Here is a 17,530-nt window from a genome sequence, read left to right as displayed (position 1 = left end):
ATAAAGAACAAAAGCAACATTTGATTTATTCAACTCGTAAAATAATATAAAAGACAAAATATAGAATTTCGTACATACGTTGTTTCCAAATTTAATAAAAGTTAATTTTACAATTATTATGTATTCCAATGTCTTCGTTTGTTTTATTTATTCTTTCAACATATACTTTTGCAGAAAAATCAATTACAGCATCGTTGATGAGAATCAAATTTGTTCATCTCTTCTTACTTAATACCTTTTATCGCACTTCTCGGTTACCGTATTATCGATCGTCCTATTATGTTCGTTATAAGAACGTAAATAAGTATAAAAGAGAGACTAAATTTCAAAGCAATTCCATTCAGTCTATCGCCAATTTTAATTCTTACTTTCAATGTAATTTTGCAAATATATACATATATAAATTTTAAAACAATATATATTTTAAAATATTCGCCATGCAACGACAGTTATATATCAAAGAAAAACGTATTGAGGTTAAGTACGAGACAATCGTATTTTATAATTTTACGTTGCATAATTTTCGTTATATCATTCGGGTAATAATTCGACAAATTCAATATCGTATCAGTGAACCCGACGATATATATAGATATATACATCCCTGAATCGCAAGCGAACTCTGTATATATCTCTATTCGAATCATCGGCACGTTATTTTCTTTCTCTTTCTCTTTCCTTTTCTAACGTTCGCTCTCTCACTCACGCGCATACTCTCTGTCTCTCTCGGTCGCTCGCTCGTTGCTTATTGGTCATCTTTTGCCTGTGACACAAACACATTCACAAAGGTATCCTAGGATCGGCTATCCACACGAAGTACGACACGCCTGTCGGTGTTGCCGCGTAACCATAGCCTCGTAACCAAAACTCTTCCCCATCACGAAAGGCACCATGCTCTTCGTAATTTTACAAAAAAATTAAGATATAAATAATTTTTGACATGTTGAAAAATAATATAAGTAAATAGAAGAAAATTTATTCTAAAGGGTTAAAGAAAATCAATAAATCTTTTCCGTTAATACACATTTTTCCTAATACGAATGATCGATAAGTTGGAGGCGCTGGATTCGAGACTATGGCTGGGTAGCCAGTGTGCGCATGTCACTTCGCACGGACGATCTCTTTCTGTCGTGGCATCTGGAGGTGAGTGGTTGTCGTGGTTTATACACGGAAAGATAATCCAACGTTTTGCGAGTGTCGAAAATTGCATCGGTCCTCAGGTATGGGATAAAACAACGCGAGAATATATGGATAATTGTGTTGTGTTTTGATTTTTACGAGTCGATGCCGGTGGTAAGAAAATTTTTCGCGAATATCGCCAAGAAGGAAAAAGCGCGTGGCCCCCGGTTTCGTTGTACGTCTTCTTTATCTCTGTCTCTCTCTTTCTCCATCTTTCTCTCTCTCTCTCTCTCTCTATCTCTCGCTCGCTCGCTCGCTATATCTCTACCGGCTTTATTCTTTTCGCTAAACCTCGTGATTGCAAATGAATCTATGAATTACTTTTCTGTTTTCTTCTTGTTCGAAAAAAAAAGAAAAAAAAAAAAAAGAAATTTTCATCGAGAAATAATCCTTAATGCTCGTTGAGAAAAAGTTTGCGAAGACGAGAAAAAGATTTCAGGAGAAAGAGAGAGAGAGAGAGAGAGAGAGAAAGAAAGAAAGAAAGAGAAAAAAGAATAGGAGAGAGGTAACGCTGGAAAGAAAGAGCGCGAGCAACGAAACCGGATGCGCCATGACTGGTTCTCTTGTGTCAGAGCCTCTCGAGTGTCGATCGTGAAATAAATCGCGTGCGTGCAATATTTTTTTTTATTTTGTTTATCAGAAGCGTGGAATCATTTTTTTGTTCTTTTTTTTTTCAAAGGGATAGAGGAAAATTTTCGTGACGTTGTGAATAAAGTATGAAAAGTTTTTAAGACCGAAGGTCGTATACTATAATCTTGTGTAAAAAATTAGAAAATGATTTGAAATTTGTGCTTGCATGTTCTAATCGTACATTTTTAATTAGTATACTTAACGAAGTGTTACTTTGTGAGGAGATAAAAGTAATGGAGGAATAAAAGAATGAACTAATAATAATATATGCAGGCGCGGATATTAAAATTACATATATATATATATATATATAGGTTATATATGTTATACATATATATATCGGGTTTTACATTCCATATTGTTGTCTTGAAATTATTTTTTTCTTCTTCGTCTCAATCACTGCCCTTTGTTAGTAGTAAGAACATGCAAGATCACAAATTTCATCCTTATTTGTTACTGTTAGCTTAATATTAGAAAAATCTATATTCATATAGACATGTGCCAATATGGCACAACATCGATCCATGTTAATCTTCGTCGTTTTGCGTAGGAGTATTAAAAGATCGATATAAATTAATGAGGCGATGCTCTCCTCCATTTTCTTTCTTTTTTTTTCTTACAATCGTTTCAACATTCGATCATTTTGATAGGAAATAATTTTCGTAGGATTTCGTTCAAAATAATCTGAATTTGATAGAGATATCCATCTGGATAGAGACAGATTATTGTAAATTCATTTCGAAGGGGTGTGTTGTATATCCTATATCTTCATATAGGATATATGAAACGAATAAAATTCAATACTTATTTTAATATGGATAGTGCAATAATAACGTTGAAAAAATTCTAATCATTCTAATTTCCATGAAAAATATGAATGAATCATAACGTGCAGTCTGTGAATCGACGCGAGAATTGCACCGGCAGCGCTTTGCCTTCTACAAAATGGCTGCCGGTTTCTTTCTCGAATATTCATGCTCGCCACGTGGATTCGGAACAAAGAGGATCTATTTGCAAAATTATTCATATAACGATAGCTTCGCGAATTTTAATCGTTCTTTGATAAATTAAATTAAATTGAGACGAATCGTTGACGCGATAAATTAACAAGACGGTATACTTAACCTTCAATTATCATGATTATTGTGAACTACTTGTTATATTTGCTCGTAAATATTCACAATCAAAAGATCCCTTTAAACGATTTCTAGTTTTTATTTAATGTTGACATAAAGGTGTAGGTGTGTATCGATAAAAAAAAAATTTACCAATGTTGTATATCTTTTTGCTTAGGTATAATCCAAAGAGTATCGCAAAAGAAATTTCATCATGGGTAAAGAGAAGGTTCATATCAACATTGTAGTCATTGGACACGTAGATTCTGGCAAATCTACGACCACTGGACATTTGATCTACAAATGCGGTGGTATCGACAAACGTACCATTGAAAAGTTCGAGAAGGAAGCCCAGGAAGTAAGTTCTTAATTTAAATCTTCTTAATTTAGATCTTGAGTTGCAATTTTTTTTTTACATAGTTGCATTAATGTCACTGCTACTGTTCATTATTATGGCACAGTGATGATATAATCTTGGATTCATTCGCGGTTTCCACCGGAAGACTTTGTCTATTGACGGCCAATACGCGTCTGAGTGTCAAAACATTTAATAGTAACAGTTAGAGATAACACTTGTCCTTCATATATATATTATCTTTGGGATTGATTTAATCATATTTCCTTTTTATGTTGTAGATGGGTAAGGGTTCCTTCAAATATGCTTGGGTATTAGACAAATTGAAAGCCGAACGTGAACGTGGTATTACGATTGACATTGCTCTTTGGAAATTTGAAACTTCAAAATACTACGTCACAATTATTGACGCACCTGGACACAGAGATTTCATCAAGAACATGATCACCGGTACCTCGCAAGCTGATTGCGCAGTGCTGATCGTAGCCGCTGGTACAGGAGAATTTGAAGCTGGTATTTCTAAAAATGGACAAACACGTGAACATGCTTTGCTCGCTTTTACTCTTGGTGTAAAGCAGCTTATCGTTGGTGTTAACAAAATGGACTCTACCGAGCCTCCTTATTCCGAGACTCGATTCGAAGAAATTAAGAAGGAGGTCTCTTCGTACATTAAAAAAATTGGTTACAATCCTGCAACTGTTGCATTTGTACCAATCTCTGGTTGGCACGGGGACAACATGTTGGAGGCCTCTAGCAAGATGCCATGGTTCAAGGGATGGGTAGTAGAACGTAAAGAAGGCAAGGCAGAAGGTAAATGCCTTATCGAAGCTCTTGATGCTATCCTTCCACCTACCAGACCTACGGACAAGGCACTCCGTCTTCCACTTCAGGTAACTTTATTGAAAAGGTTATTAAAAAAAAAACGTATAGAGAGAGAGAGAGAGAGAGAGAAATAAAAATGACCATTTGGTATGATGATAATATATTAAACTCATTCGCGGTTTCCACCAGAGGACTTTTTGTCCGTTGATGGCTAGAGATGTCTGATCTTTCTAAGAAATACTATTACAAAACCAAACATCATAGGATGAAGATTATTAAAATAACGTTGATTTCATATTTCTAGGATGTGTACAAGATTGGTGGTATCGGAACGGTACCGGTTGGTCGTGTTGAAACCGGTGTATTGAAACCTGGTATGGTTGTTACATTCGCTCCAGCAGGTCTTACCACTGAAGTTAAATCAGTCGAAATGCATCACGAAGCTTTACCAGAGGCTGTACCTGGTGACAATGTTGGTTTTAACGTAAAGAACGTATCGGTCAAGGAATTGCGTCGTGGTTTCGTCGCTGGAGATTCTAAAAATAATCCACCAAAAGGAGCAGCTGATTTTACCGCTCAGGTATTTTTTTTTCCTTTCTCCCCCCCAAGAGATTTCGGGCAATTAAAATTTTAAATTTGCTTGTGGACGAATAAACGAACGAAAATAATACACGTTGTATTTCACAGGTCATCGTACTGAATCATCCAGGACAAATTAGTAACGGTTATACGCCGGTATTGGATTGCCATACCGCTCACATTGCATGCAAGTTCGCCGAGATAAAAGAAAAATGCGATCGTCGTACCGGCAAGACCACCGAAGAAAATCCAAAATCTATAAAATCGGGAGACGCTGCTATTGTGACTCTTGTGCCGAGCAAGCCAATGTGCGTAGAGGCATTCCAGGAGTTCCCTCCGCTTGGACGTTTCGCTGTCCGTGACATGCGTCAAACGGTTGCGGTCGGTGTTATCAAGGGTGTCACTTTCAAGGACACGACGGGTGGAAAAGTCACCAAGGCCGCCGAGAAGGCCCAGAAAAAGAAATAACTAGTTTCCGTATGCATGTATCGCCGGATGGGCTCCGGCCTCTTGTAGCTGAGGTAGTTTGTCCTCTTTCTTCATGCCTTTCGTATAAGAGGAAGTCGTCGTTATGCTCGCCGTCGTCGAAGACATTTCCTATGAAATTGCATTCCGTTTGGAATAACGAGAGCAGGATCAATAATAAAGGGTCGCGACGTTACGGCTTCAACTCGAACGTCCAGATAATAACATCTTTCTCGCGTTTCTTTGGTATTCGTCTCTTTCGTTTGTCGAAGCGTTCGCTTCGTCACTTCTTCCATCGTAAAGAATTTCGTAGGAAAGGTTACGGGGTATAGGGAGAAAAGAAGAAGAACCATTTATCGACTAATAAACATACTCGCTCCTTTAATTTGTACGATTTACATGAGGTAAGAGGGGTAAACTACGTGAGCTATCTCGCGATAACGATTTCTTTCACGTGAACATCAAAAGAATATCATAATTTAGCTCGGCTTAATTATATTTTCTAATTATTATACGGAATTAATAAATCCTATATCTGCGATATTCGACAAACATATTTCATTATTATTCTTTGTCGTCGTTATTGCTGCTAACCGAGGTATCATCGTCATCCTTTTATCCGATATGCTTCCATTCTTTTACTCGGGGAAGTCGATCGAAACTTTGTGTCTCCTTTATTATTAATATCGTTTCTCTCTTTTCCAAACGGTCTTTTCTTCGTTCGTTTTTTTTGTCCCCTAATTTTTTCCCCTCCCCTTTTCTCTTCTTTTTTCCTTTTTTTCTTTTTCTTTTTCTTTTTTTTTTTTTTTTTTTTTTTTTTTTGAATAACCGCGCGTATAAGCACAAAGGTAAAGCTCTCGGATTCGTTCGAAATTACGCGGGGAATATATAATGCAATAGTAGATTTGAATAGATTTCGTTAGGTGTACGGGACCTGTTCTTTAATATTAATATTTTTCGATTATATCAGATTAAGTAAAAGGTCTGATTGCTCAAGAAGACATACGTACATACATAAATAACTTTTCTACAAAGGTATACACATATTGCTTTTATCGATGACAATTGTCTTTTTACTCGATCCACGCGAATCGTGGTATTGTGCAGGAGGGCGATATCTTTGCAGTAACTCGGCACTTTAACCTGTGACTTTGCATAACAGAATTGGTTGAAAACAGTTTTCTGTACATATGAATAACGATAATAATGAGTAGTAAAGGCGAATAAAGAAGCTACGGAATCCAAGTTTTCTTTAAAATTTATTTTTCGTCCCTCCTTTCTCTATTTACTTAAGCCCTTCGAAATATATTTTATTTTATCCGTATACGTTTAGGTATATGAAAGAAATAAAATATAATTAATGATAATTGCATTCAAATCTTAGTTTTATTTTCGCATTATATACATGCAATCTATAACTTGGTTTGTTTTAAAGATTTCTAATTATTGTGAAGATAGAAGAGTTAAGAAGTATCTATTGTCGGTCAAATTTATGTCGAACTTTACGCGACTAGATGGCGCCGTGAATGACTAATCGATATAAAATTTGACTACACGAAGATCGATAGTTCGTGCGATATACGATTTGAATGTATTTTTGAACGAGAAATAAATTCATTCGGTCTCTTGAGCACGAAACGTTTGTGAGTTCAACAGCGATAGGAATGAACGAAATATGAACTACAAGCTCATTAACAATGTCTTCATCGATACACCTATCGTATTGATTTATACGATAGCTCGTGTAGATTGTGTATCTATCTCTCTTATAATCGGATTACGTAATAATCGAATTAGTATATGACATAGAAAGATTTGTATTAAATAAAAAAATAGTAGTTAATAATACATTTAACGAAAACAATCAACAGATATATGCAAATTATTTCTACTTCTTTGAAAAATAGATTACTTGATAAGTATTTGTTAACTGTACAAACTTTACATTTTTTTTTTTCTTTTTACATTTATACGTATTTAGTTAAATTTGTGTATATAACTAAAGTTTATTTGAGTAGTCATTGACTCCTATGTTACTTACAATGGAATGCATAGCGCGTAAAAATATGATATTCGTTAAAACAAATGTAATATCGTGTATCCAGATTCCACCATGTGGAGGTTGCTGCTTGTGGTAATCCCATTGTACTAACGATGACGCAACCAAGTAAAATCGCTTGAAAATCAAAGTACCAAAATCGTACTTGATTTTTCTCCCTACTGAACGAAGTAGATACCCCTATACTCATAGGAGACTTATAAATAATAATTAATAAGAATAATACGAAAGAAAAGTAACTCTGTAATTCTCAAAATTAATAAAAAGCGCGTTTATGTTTATATTACGCATATAAAGATCAATCAACAATCCTGAGATAAAAATTTTATAGTATCGGAATTAAATTGAATTAAAATTATTTTCAGTTTTTTGCGTGTTACGAATTTTTTAACGATTGAGCAAATGTATTATTGCTTAAATATTACTTCATTGTAGTCCGTGTAAAATAATTGAAAAACTGTCGAAAGTATTAATTTATAAGTTTTCACGTTTGGAAAGAGAGTGAGTGTTGGTTTGCACTCGTCGGAATAGAAGGGAAGACTGATTCAATAACGATCGAAGTCGATCAGAGGTTTGTTTTTCTTGTTATCACACATAGCCACACAAAAAATATATATATATATATATATATATAACTAACTTTTCGTTTAAATATTAGTTGGTTATACTTCGCGCTAAAGGTCTAAAATTGTTTAAATAATTCTAAAATAATCAAAAGTATGAATTATTTAAGCTCGATTCCTGTATGAAAGGAAAGAATTTCAATGTTTACTAAGATTGAAATGCAAAATAATACTGACTTGTCAAAGTTAATCGTGCGGTCATTTTTTTGTCATTAACAACTTCATATTTCAAATTTACGCCTATCGAAATATCAAATTAAATTTATTTTATATTTACGATATATTACGAGTTATATAATCTTTTGATAAATCTACCATCGTTATAAATATTAATTTATCGTAGTACATGTACGTCATATATCGTTTATATAATTATAAAATACTCGATAAAATATTAATCATTTAACCGGACAAATATAAACGTGGAAAATTGACATGTTTACTTGTTGAAATACGAAAGATATCTAACACGAGAACTGTCCAACTTTACATATTTCTTTTATTTATGGTTACTTTACTGAAACGACATATTGTATCAGTGTTAATTTAAACATTAATTATACTTTGTTTCTATATGTACATTTTACATTATTATTATTATTATTATTATTATTATTTATATAATTGAAAATAAATTATATATAATAATTCATAATAAATCATGAATTAAAAAAAAAAAATTCATATTCTTTAAATATAATAGTAATGCATTCTTCTATAAATCTCATTCTTTAAAATATAATTTATTAGATTTTTATTGTAATTTCAAGACATTTACTTTCATATTTGCAAACAGAAGGAACTGCAATTATAGATCCATTTGTGTGTGTGTGTGTGTGTGTGTCAAAGATCAAACTGGATATTAAAAAAGTTTACGTGTACGTAAGAGAATATGACGGTAAACTTGTAGAAATGTTCGAAATAAAAACGAAGTGAAGCGGAACAATTAATTAGATCGCTCCTACTAATTACATAAGTTCTTTACAGAGAATTTAATTTTATCGATAATGGTAAAAGGTGTACATAGAAAAATTCATTAATTTTCTAAATTGCTTAAGAAACTATACGCTTCTTCATATGATTCATAATGTTCCATCCTAGTTGTTTATAAGCTAGTTAGAAATTTCTGAATATTTTATTATCGCATACCTACACGCTCTTTGCATTTAAATATTAGTCATGCAAGAACTGTGTTCAACGATTATTCTCAATGTGCAGGATATGATTAGGAGGAATATGTCAATATTTTGAGCGATTCCAATTTTTCATATCAATATTAATAATAATAACGATAATAAATATTTTTTTCATTAAAAAGGAAAATGGAAGAAATTAAATAAAAATGATCAATTTGATTTTATTACATTAAATATCGCTCGACAATGTTGGAGATTTCTTTATACATACGATGTCAAATAAATTCTAAATAATAGATTAAAGGAGAAAAGAGAAACATTGAAATTATTCATTTGATTTTATTATTAAATAATATCGATATATTGTATTATTCGTTTCTTTACGCGTATCTAACAGGTAACAAATAGTATATTATTGTAAAATCAAATGTAGGTTTTTTCTTTTTTTACTCGCGAGAAGTAGTAGAGATAGTTATTTGTTCGGACGTACGCACATAGCGCAGACTCGAGGGCTCGTTTACTCCTTATTCTAGTTGGCTTTCATTCGTTATTCCACGTTGTTACAGCAACATTCGTAGTCGTGTTCTTCGCTCTTGTTCCATCACTTTGCATCCCTGACCTGTTGCGTGACAGACGAAACTTATGAAATAACAAAAGCATAATTTTGTAAGTAAACGGACGATTGTTAAAAATAAAAGAAATTTTCTTTTTTTCCTTTCGTTTTTTCTTTCGTTTTATCATTTAATGCTTATATCATTTTATAAATGAATAAAAAGAAAATATGCGCCTAAACAAAGTGATTGATAAAAAACACGAAGTTCGCGATTAATATCGTGAAGATAAAAGGGATCATAGCGAGAAGATATAAACGTAGAGCCTGTTGTTTTTAATTATTGTTTGTGATTGATGTATATAGGTAGAATTAAAGTTACGATAGTAACGAATACGTCTACGATTGTTATGAACGAATAAAATTAATAATAAAAAGTTTTTTATTAATAAGGGAAAATACGCATGATATTTATTAAATATTTATCGATGTAACAAGCGAATTTATGACCGTTGAAATCGACCGATATCGATTCGTGCTATCGATTGTACATACTTATTACATCGTTGTGGAATTCTTGAGAAAAACATTTGATTTCTATCGTATTTTATATGTAATATTTTTTTCCCAAATGATTCACAGTTAAGCGATAATTTTGCATATAATTTTGCACTTCTGCACACGTCCTTGTTCCTATAAATGTACATAAATTAAATGATAAAATTATAGTAGAATGTCAACAAGCTAGCTCTATGGCTATGCTAAAGTACTGCATTGCGGAATCGATAGTTCCGATGACGATCAAAGATGAATAATATTTATATCTAAACGATGATCGCGGTGCCGTGTGCCCTAATTGCATCTTCTTTACGGAATGTTATTATTTACCTAACAGATGTTTTCTAGCTCGCTATAATCGTCAAAGGAATATATGATCATATATGTATATAAATTATTAATCACAAAACCATATAATATACGCTTAGAAAGGGTGGATCTCAATTTCACGTATGTGCGTACTACGACAATGATAGGGTTTACATGTCAATTTAAATACATAGATTAATATCTATATATATATATATTTTTTTTTTTCCGGGGTTTATATCGGACTTGATCGAACGATAAACTTTAGCATCAATCAAGTATCTTATCTTCGAATATTTAGAAATGACATAAAATACATTAATTCTAACTAAAAATAATAAATAAGTAATAGCCTTATAAGGTTACCTGATAATCATTCGATATTGATTAAACGAGTATAAAATATTATGTCCTTTTATCGGCTTGACTATTGTTTGCGTACATTGTAGTATTTCCATAAAAAAAAAAAAGAAAAAAAAAAAAGAACATTGCCTATACGTGTGATAAAATTTGGTAGTAAGTCGATAACGTTATTTGTATTAATCGTATGTAGGGTCCTTCGTTACATCGCACTACGATTAAACGTAAAATTGCTATTAAAATTACACGTTTAAACTACGATCGTTATAATATCATTATAACGTTACATTTTAACGATAATCTCCTTCATATCTTTTTATCGATTGTATTGGCGAACGAAATAAACGAACAATGAAATAATGCTTGAGAAACACGAGAAGAAAACTCGTGAAAAATGATCGTATGAAAGACGAAGACACGATCGTTACATTTAGTATACTCGATAAATTATATCCTACGTATATCCTGCTTGTTCTCGGTACTTTCGATAAGAAATATTATCATGGGTAAAGAAATATTATCATAGTTATGACGAGACATTGCGAGAGATAAACGCTCGTATATATTTTGACTGATTAAATGCATGCCGCTTTTGTATGGTGATGTTAAAGGATATAACATTTCTTTCAGCATATAAGATCGCCCATAAAAACGGATCCTCATTCGTACGTACAGGATACTTAATGATATATACGCAATTGTACGATCGCATTGTTACATCTACACACACATATATATATATGTATATATACCTACGAATGTATGGATACTCGCATACCTGTAGATAGGCAGGTAAGAATATACAATACTTACATGAATATACATAAAATATATTATAATCGTTAATAATATACCTCTACGTTGTTTCTTAACAAGGTAATGGTTGGTTTTATACGTTTCTACGTGGAGTCTGGTGACACCATGCTAAAAACGAGGAATATCCTTCATGGAAATTCCGGTAGGACGAATTTCAAAATTTGGTCGGTATTGGGAAATCGAAAAAAGGGAAAGACAAACGGTAGAATAAGATCTAATCAAGAAAATACATTTCCATTAAGGACTCGACAATTTCTTCATAACGAAAACGTTAACACGTTACATCCTATAAACAATGACAAGGTAAGACTTGCTTAAAAATCGTTGTTAATTTTTTCCCCTTTATTTCAGATGTTAATTTTTTTTTCAGGATTCGGAGGAGAGCTTTCATCGGGCGATCAGCCCGATCTTATGGTGGGCACAATTCTTCGGCTTGCTCCCGTTATCCGGAATATCTGCGAATTTACCGTCGAGCTTAAAATTCAAGAAAATCTCTTTTCGAACTGCTTACGCCATCATAGTAGCTGTTTCGATATTCATAATGGCGATACTGTCGATCATTCACATGATAAAGACTCTCAAACCCGAATCTTTCGGTGTGCGTGGTAAGGATAATTGATCGAATAATCTTCTATCTCTTTTAACGAATAATACAAAATATATTATTATATTATTGTCGAAACGTAGACGTTATATAGAAGGTAACATTTTTGACTTATATAAATATGATTCGTCGATGTATTCAATAGGTGGAATAGCTGCGGCAACAGCCGGGGCAATATTCTATGGAAACGGTTTATGCGGAACGATCATGTACCTTTGGTTATCGCCACGTTGGGTGATCCTTCAAAACGATTGGAAGGCAATGGAACAATTCATAGATAGGTTAATTCAAATATTATTTAACAGCTAACTTATTTCTATTTAACGAATTGTCTCTCTTTGTTGTCTTAATATCATTTTCAGCAACAAAAATCAACGACCACGGCTTCGTTGGAAATTCATAATAATAAGTACCATCATACTTTTTTTCGCTCTCTTCGAACATATTGTAAGCGTAATTAACAACAGTACTAACTTTGAATGGGGAACATCAAATTCAACCTTTGCCAATTTTTTACACATTTACACCGTCAACTCTCATAACTTTATTTTGGAAAACGGTACATTCATTTATACTTTCTTACTCGGATCAATGAGAGCACCTTTCAATGTTATTAAATTAATCTTGTTCAATGATCGTTTTACAGTCGATTACAACTTCGCCATTGGTATTTACATATTTATAGTGAGCAAGATAGCGACTTTCGTGTGGAACTTTACAGATTTATTCGTCATGTTGGTATGTTAACGTGAAAAATAAAAACGAATTATAAGCAATCTTAACGAACGAAGTTTCAGATTTCCACCGGTCTGGCTGAAAGATACAAAACATTGAACAAGAGATTATTCGATACGGCCAAAAAGCACGCGAACAACATAGATTGGAGTGAATTTAGAAACGATTACGCTATCCTAAGTTCACTGGTGAAAAAAGTGGACAATGATATATCTCCGATAATACTCCTTTCCTTCGCAAATAATCTCTACTTTATTTGTTTACAATTATTGAATGGAATATCGTAAGTTTACTACGAGAACATAATATACAAGACACATTATACGAAACTACGAATTAGATTTGGACGTAAGGACGTTTAAAATTTCATTTGCTTTTTCATTCGAAGCGGACCTGAAGGCGACGATATTTTGAGTAATCTTTACTTCTTTGGTTCTTTTGCCTTCCTCATTCTTCGAACGTGTGCCGTAACTTTATTGTCCGCCAGAATAAATGATCAAAGTAAAACGGTACTCCCATTGTTGTATAATTGTTCTTCGTCCACCTATAACATCGAGGTATATAATATATATTATTCATCTATATTTAAATCAAAATGTTACATATAAGAAATAATTGAAACACAGAGTTGTCCAAGATTTTCGGACAATTTTTTTATTCGAAGATATATATATATATTTTTTTTTTTCTTTTTTTGATAGACACAAAGATTGCAATATCAGCTTACCACCGACGATATCTCACTGACGGGCTTACGTTTCTTTTCCATCACGAGGAACTTTATGCTAGCGGTAAGTTCTTTTTCTCTTTTTTTTTATTTTTTTTTATTTTTTAATATAGCCAATCCTAGATCGAATCAAACATGACGTATGTATTATGTGTCTTTAATACAGTTTTATGAAAAATATTTACGAAGAATTTAATGCTTTAGCTAACTGGAGCGATCGTAACGTACGAGGTCGTGCTTCTTCAGTTCAACGTTGCTATGATAAATTGAATCAACGGTGGAAGCTACCTTCAAACATTGTCTCTCTCTCTCTCTCTCTCTCTCTCTCTCTCTATGTTTTTAGATTATTTAATGAAGATATAATACTTTGCAAAAAGGAAAATAAAAGAATATAAAAAAGGCTGATCGAAAGCAAAAGTACCCCGATTGAAAATTCTTATACATAAATTGTTTCAACGAATTAAGCACAATTTATATCTAAATAAGAAAAGTTTTAGAAATATTAAAGGATTAGTAATAGAATTGTCACCTCGCAAATGTTCGTAATGTTAGACTGGACCGTTTGTTGTATATTATTTATTTGTACCAATACTAGCTCATAAGTGACGATAGTGCCCGCAATCTAAACAAATGTTCAAATAATTTTCAAATTTTTACGCGATTATAAATTTATTGAATATATTTTTGTATGTATAATAGTCTAATCGTTAGATTACACTTACCGTCAAGACGAGGCCTCTCGTAACAGAGAAAAATTTCATTCCGGTCAGGCTTATATTGTCGGTTGTGACTTGGGTCAAAAATCTCATTACCTGAAAGAAGTTTTTAAAAAAAAGGAAGACAAAAAAAAAAGAAAAAAAAAATTTTCAAAGGAACAAAGAAAACTAAGAAGACTTGAAAAAAATAAAAATATTAGCATACCTCAGTGGAATAGCTGGCACTCGAAACGCTGTAAAGTATCGGTGCCGGCAAACGGGATTCGTCATTAACGGAAGCTGCATACAAGGATACAGCCGTGGTCCTCGTGAGAAGAAATCCAAAGGAAAAACAAAAGTATATCTTCTGTATGTGATTGCGTTGCAAACTTCCCGATCAAAAAGAGAAAGAAAGATATATATATATATATGACAGAAAGGAGAAGAAAAAATGACAAAAAATGTATATTTGATTTACTTGAAAGAGAATAGCAGCTGAATGCAAATGAAGTATAGATCGGTCGCAAACGAGAGAAAAACGATTGTTGAAATATGAGAATCGACTCGTCTGGTCAAACCAGCCAGATGATTGTAATCGTTTCTAGCTTCGGCCCACCACCACTCCGGCATTGCCTTTAAAATGTCATAGTATTAATAACTATGAAAAAGAAATTTGTTCCTTGTTAATTACTTGCCTTTCCTCTAACGGAATTAAGACGACTATTCAATTGTTGAAATTGATCTGCCAGAGCCATGCTTACGAGGATCAAGAAAAGATCGACAAAGTTCCATGAGAAGGTGCTTAGCAAGTTAACTATTTCCACTAATATAGCTTTCCATAGACTGTAGGACATTTGCGAGAATACCTATTTCATCGCGGTAAACACAATTATTGCATTTTAAACGAGCTTCGTCTGAAGCGTACCAACGAAAGATATAAAAAGATTATATCTCTTTGAACATGCGAAAGAATGTGCAGATTGTATACTTTACCTGTGTGTATTGTGATTCAAAATATTCTGCGATAACGTCGGAATCACTTCGATATTTTGCACATGTCATTGCATAAAAGGAACCCTTAAGTATAGATAACGAATGTTCGACTGTAATCATTTATAAAAGAACATTAAAATTACTTTAATCCAAAATTGAACTGAAAACTGCAGCCTAGTTATATAAATATGAATGATTCAAATGTTTCGATAAGAAAAATATACTTACCCAATGCGAGAATCATCACGATGGCGGTAGTTAATTTAAATCTACCGGCAAGACTTATTCGAGAAATTCTCCGATGTCTAAACATGAACTCTCGTTCGACTTTTTCCCACGTTAACGCCAAGCAAGGCCATAATTTGGCGAGTTTTAGGAATAGGAGAGACGCGATGAGAGAGGTGCCATAGAAAACTAAACCAGTTGCTATTGCAACGGTACGTAAGTATAAAGATTATAGAATTTAACGGGATTTTTATTACTTTTTAAATTAAATTACTTACTCATCTTCATGGAATTTATACCCGTAGTGAATTGTAAAGCATTTAATACGGTCATAACAGTTGTGCTTAAAAAGAATACGATGGTGTACAATAATTTTGGGCTATACCAGGTGAATCTGAAAGTATATATGTACATAAACCTCGTGAAATAATTCTACGTTTATCTCGTTATGATATTTAATCGATGATTTTTCAACTTGCTTTAAATAAGATGCATCCGGACTGTTGACACCGGAAACTGGAAGTATCGAAAAGCAATTCGCCAACAAGATGATCGGTCTGATCGACGCGTGAAAACTATCGGTAGCCGGATTAAAATTGTTCACCAAAGATACGTTCGGATCGGATACTGAAAATGAAAAGTTTCCGCGAATCCGATCTCTCTCTCTCTGTTATACATTCATATTTTTACAATTCCCATAGAGAACAAAAATTTGTCGACTTACCTTCTGGATTTTCTACGTCGGTCTTCAATGTATCGAATCTACTTAATTGTAGATTACTTTTAGGAGATCTGGAAACATTATTACGCGTCACAAATATTCTCCTAAAACGTTGGCAAATTGTCCATTTTGATTTCGAATCTCGATTCATATTTTCAATCGATTTACATCACGTTCCTTTCATATCTTAAATGCTATCGTAAAATAACGAACACTTACAAAAACTTAAGACAACGATTTTACCACCGCGATATGAGCGTTGTGCGCGGAACAGAATCGCATGGCGAACAGAAGACGGAATTCTCTCCTCGGAGCTTTATTGGGCCAAGAGAAAACAGGTGGTGGGTGTTTTATAAACAATGGAAACTCGATAAACCTCTGTGGCTTCGATTGAGAACTTGAATAGAGACCTTGTGAAACGATTCGTCGCGAGGTAGAAAAAAGATCAGGGTGGAATGCCACCCCCTCTGAAGCAGACGAATCCTATTTATTTCGAAATTTTCAATTTATTTATATCAAAGGAATCTATCTGTATTAAAGGTATAACATAGACACATTTATTTCCATTATTTTCATATCGACTTGTCTAATTAGCATGAACGTTTCATCCATTCCGTCAATAAATACGCGTTAAAGAATGCAGATACATTCATTTTCCGTCTTCATTAAGTTAATTGTCATATGCAATCGTATTAAATTCGATCAATAAATCGGTGTTCGTCGATGTTAATTTTTCCAATAGTATTTTAGCTAATATACATATTACGTACGTGTAAATACGCTATTACATTTAATAGGTGTATACAGTTTAACGTTAAATAATAATAAAAAGAAATTATAGTAAAGAAAAATATGTTTGGACTTACTTGACATGAATCGTGATGGGTCGATGTAATTTTGCATCGGTCCAAAAAGTTGTTCGCATCTTGTTAGCTTCTTTTATCTCTTTTTTTAGATTGCACTTCATACCATTGTAATTAATATCATATAATCACTGTAATTTTATTGACACTTACATGATCTAAGATGTTCGATAGTAATGTATAAGAGGAATTGGAAAGCGAAAAATTATTTGGAAGGAAAGACGCGCGATCTGCTTACGCCACTCGAAAGGGCCGAAATAATCGTTCTGTTGAAGAACGCGGTAGAATATAGACTAGGAGATTTGCTTGATAGCGCAGAACGTCTATAGAATGTATTGTTTCTATCTAACATACAATCTCGCGATAAGTCGCCTACTATGCATAGAGAAATGACAGATGTTCTCCTCGAAT

General features: G+C 33.2%; 3 protein-coding genes across 8 annotated transcripts; 2 read left to right on the top strand and 1 right to left on the bottom strand.

Annotated features, from left to right (window-relative positions):
- The first annotated feature begins 1,101 nt into the window (after positions 1-1,101).
- Positions 1,102-6,390, top strand: LOC124427244 (elongation factor 1-alpha). 3 transcript variants are annotated; one of them, XM_046969879.1, is made up of 5 exons: positions 1,102-1,220; positions 3,103-3,282; positions 3,561-4,169; positions 4,406-4,681; positions 4,789-6,390. In XM_046969879.1, the coding sequence occupies exons 2-5, from the start codon at positions 3,139-3,141 to the stop codon at positions 5,146-5,148; spliced, it is 1,389 nt and encodes a 462-aa protein (XP_046825835.1). In that variant the 5' UTR covers positions 1,102-1,220; positions 3,103-3,138; the 3' UTR covers positions 5,149-6,390. The 3 variants fall into 3 exon arrangements, with proteins under 3 accessions (XP_046825835.1, XP_046825837.1, XP_046825836.1); XM_046969881.1 differs by having other exon boundaries at positions 1,119-1,143; XM_046969880.1 differs by lacking the exon at positions 1,102-1,220 and adding an exon at positions 1,742-1,893.
- A 134-nt stretch (positions 6,391-6,524) lies between these two features.
- Positions 6,525-14,018, top strand: LOC124427239 (gustatory receptor for sugar taste 64f-like). The gene is made up of 11 exons (XM_046969868.1): positions 6,525-9,629; positions 11,371-11,532; positions 11,617-11,859; positions 11,927-12,161; positions 12,306-12,441; positions 12,523-12,719; positions 12,807-12,898; positions 12,958-13,178; positions 13,284-13,452; positions 13,597-13,686; positions 13,827-14,018. The coding sequence occupies exons 2-11, from the start codon at positions 11,503-11,505 to the stop codon at positions 13,890-13,892; spliced, it is 1,479 nt and encodes a 492-aa protein (XP_046825824.1). The 5' UTR covers positions 6,525-9,629; positions 11,371-11,502; the 3' UTR covers positions 13,893-14,018.
- Positions 13,124-17,527, bottom strand: LOC124427241 (gustatory receptor 5a for trehalose-like). 4 transcript variants are annotated; one of them, XM_046969869.1, is made up of 12 exons: positions 17,123-17,527; positions 16,260-16,327; positions 16,015-16,162; positions 15,814-15,929; positions 15,539-15,736; positions 15,311-15,420; positions 15,013-15,183; positions 14,796-14,950; positions 14,544-14,706; positions 14,345-14,434; positions 14,152-14,244; positions 13,124-13,439 (listed from the first exon to the last, which is right to left on the bottom strand). In XM_046969869.1, the coding sequence occupies exons 1-12, from the start codon at positions 17,221-17,223 to the stop codon at positions 13,392-13,394; spliced, it is 1,461 nt and encodes a 486-aa protein (XP_046825825.1). In that variant the 5' UTR covers positions 17,224-17,527; the 3' UTR covers positions 13,124-13,391. The 4 variants fall into 4 exon arrangements, with proteins under 4 accessions (XP_046825825.1, XP_046825826.1, XP_046825827.1 ...); XM_046969870.1 differs by having other exon boundaries at positions 16,260-16,570; positions 17,123-17,227; XM_046969871.1 differs by lacking the exon at positions 14,152-14,244.
- Positions 17,528-17,530: the final 3 nt, after the last annotated feature.

This window comes from Vespa crabro, chromosome 10 (genome assembly GCF_910589235.1).
Source record: "Vespa crabro chromosome 10, iyVesCrab1.2, whole genome shotgun sequence".
Classification (NCBI taxonomy): domain Eukaryota; kingdom Metazoa; phylum Arthropoda; class Insecta; order Hymenoptera; family Vespidae; genus Vespa; species Vespa crabro.
The sequence above is the reverse complement of the archived record's forward strand: the minus strand, read 5'-3'. Positions and strand labels throughout refer to the sequence as shown.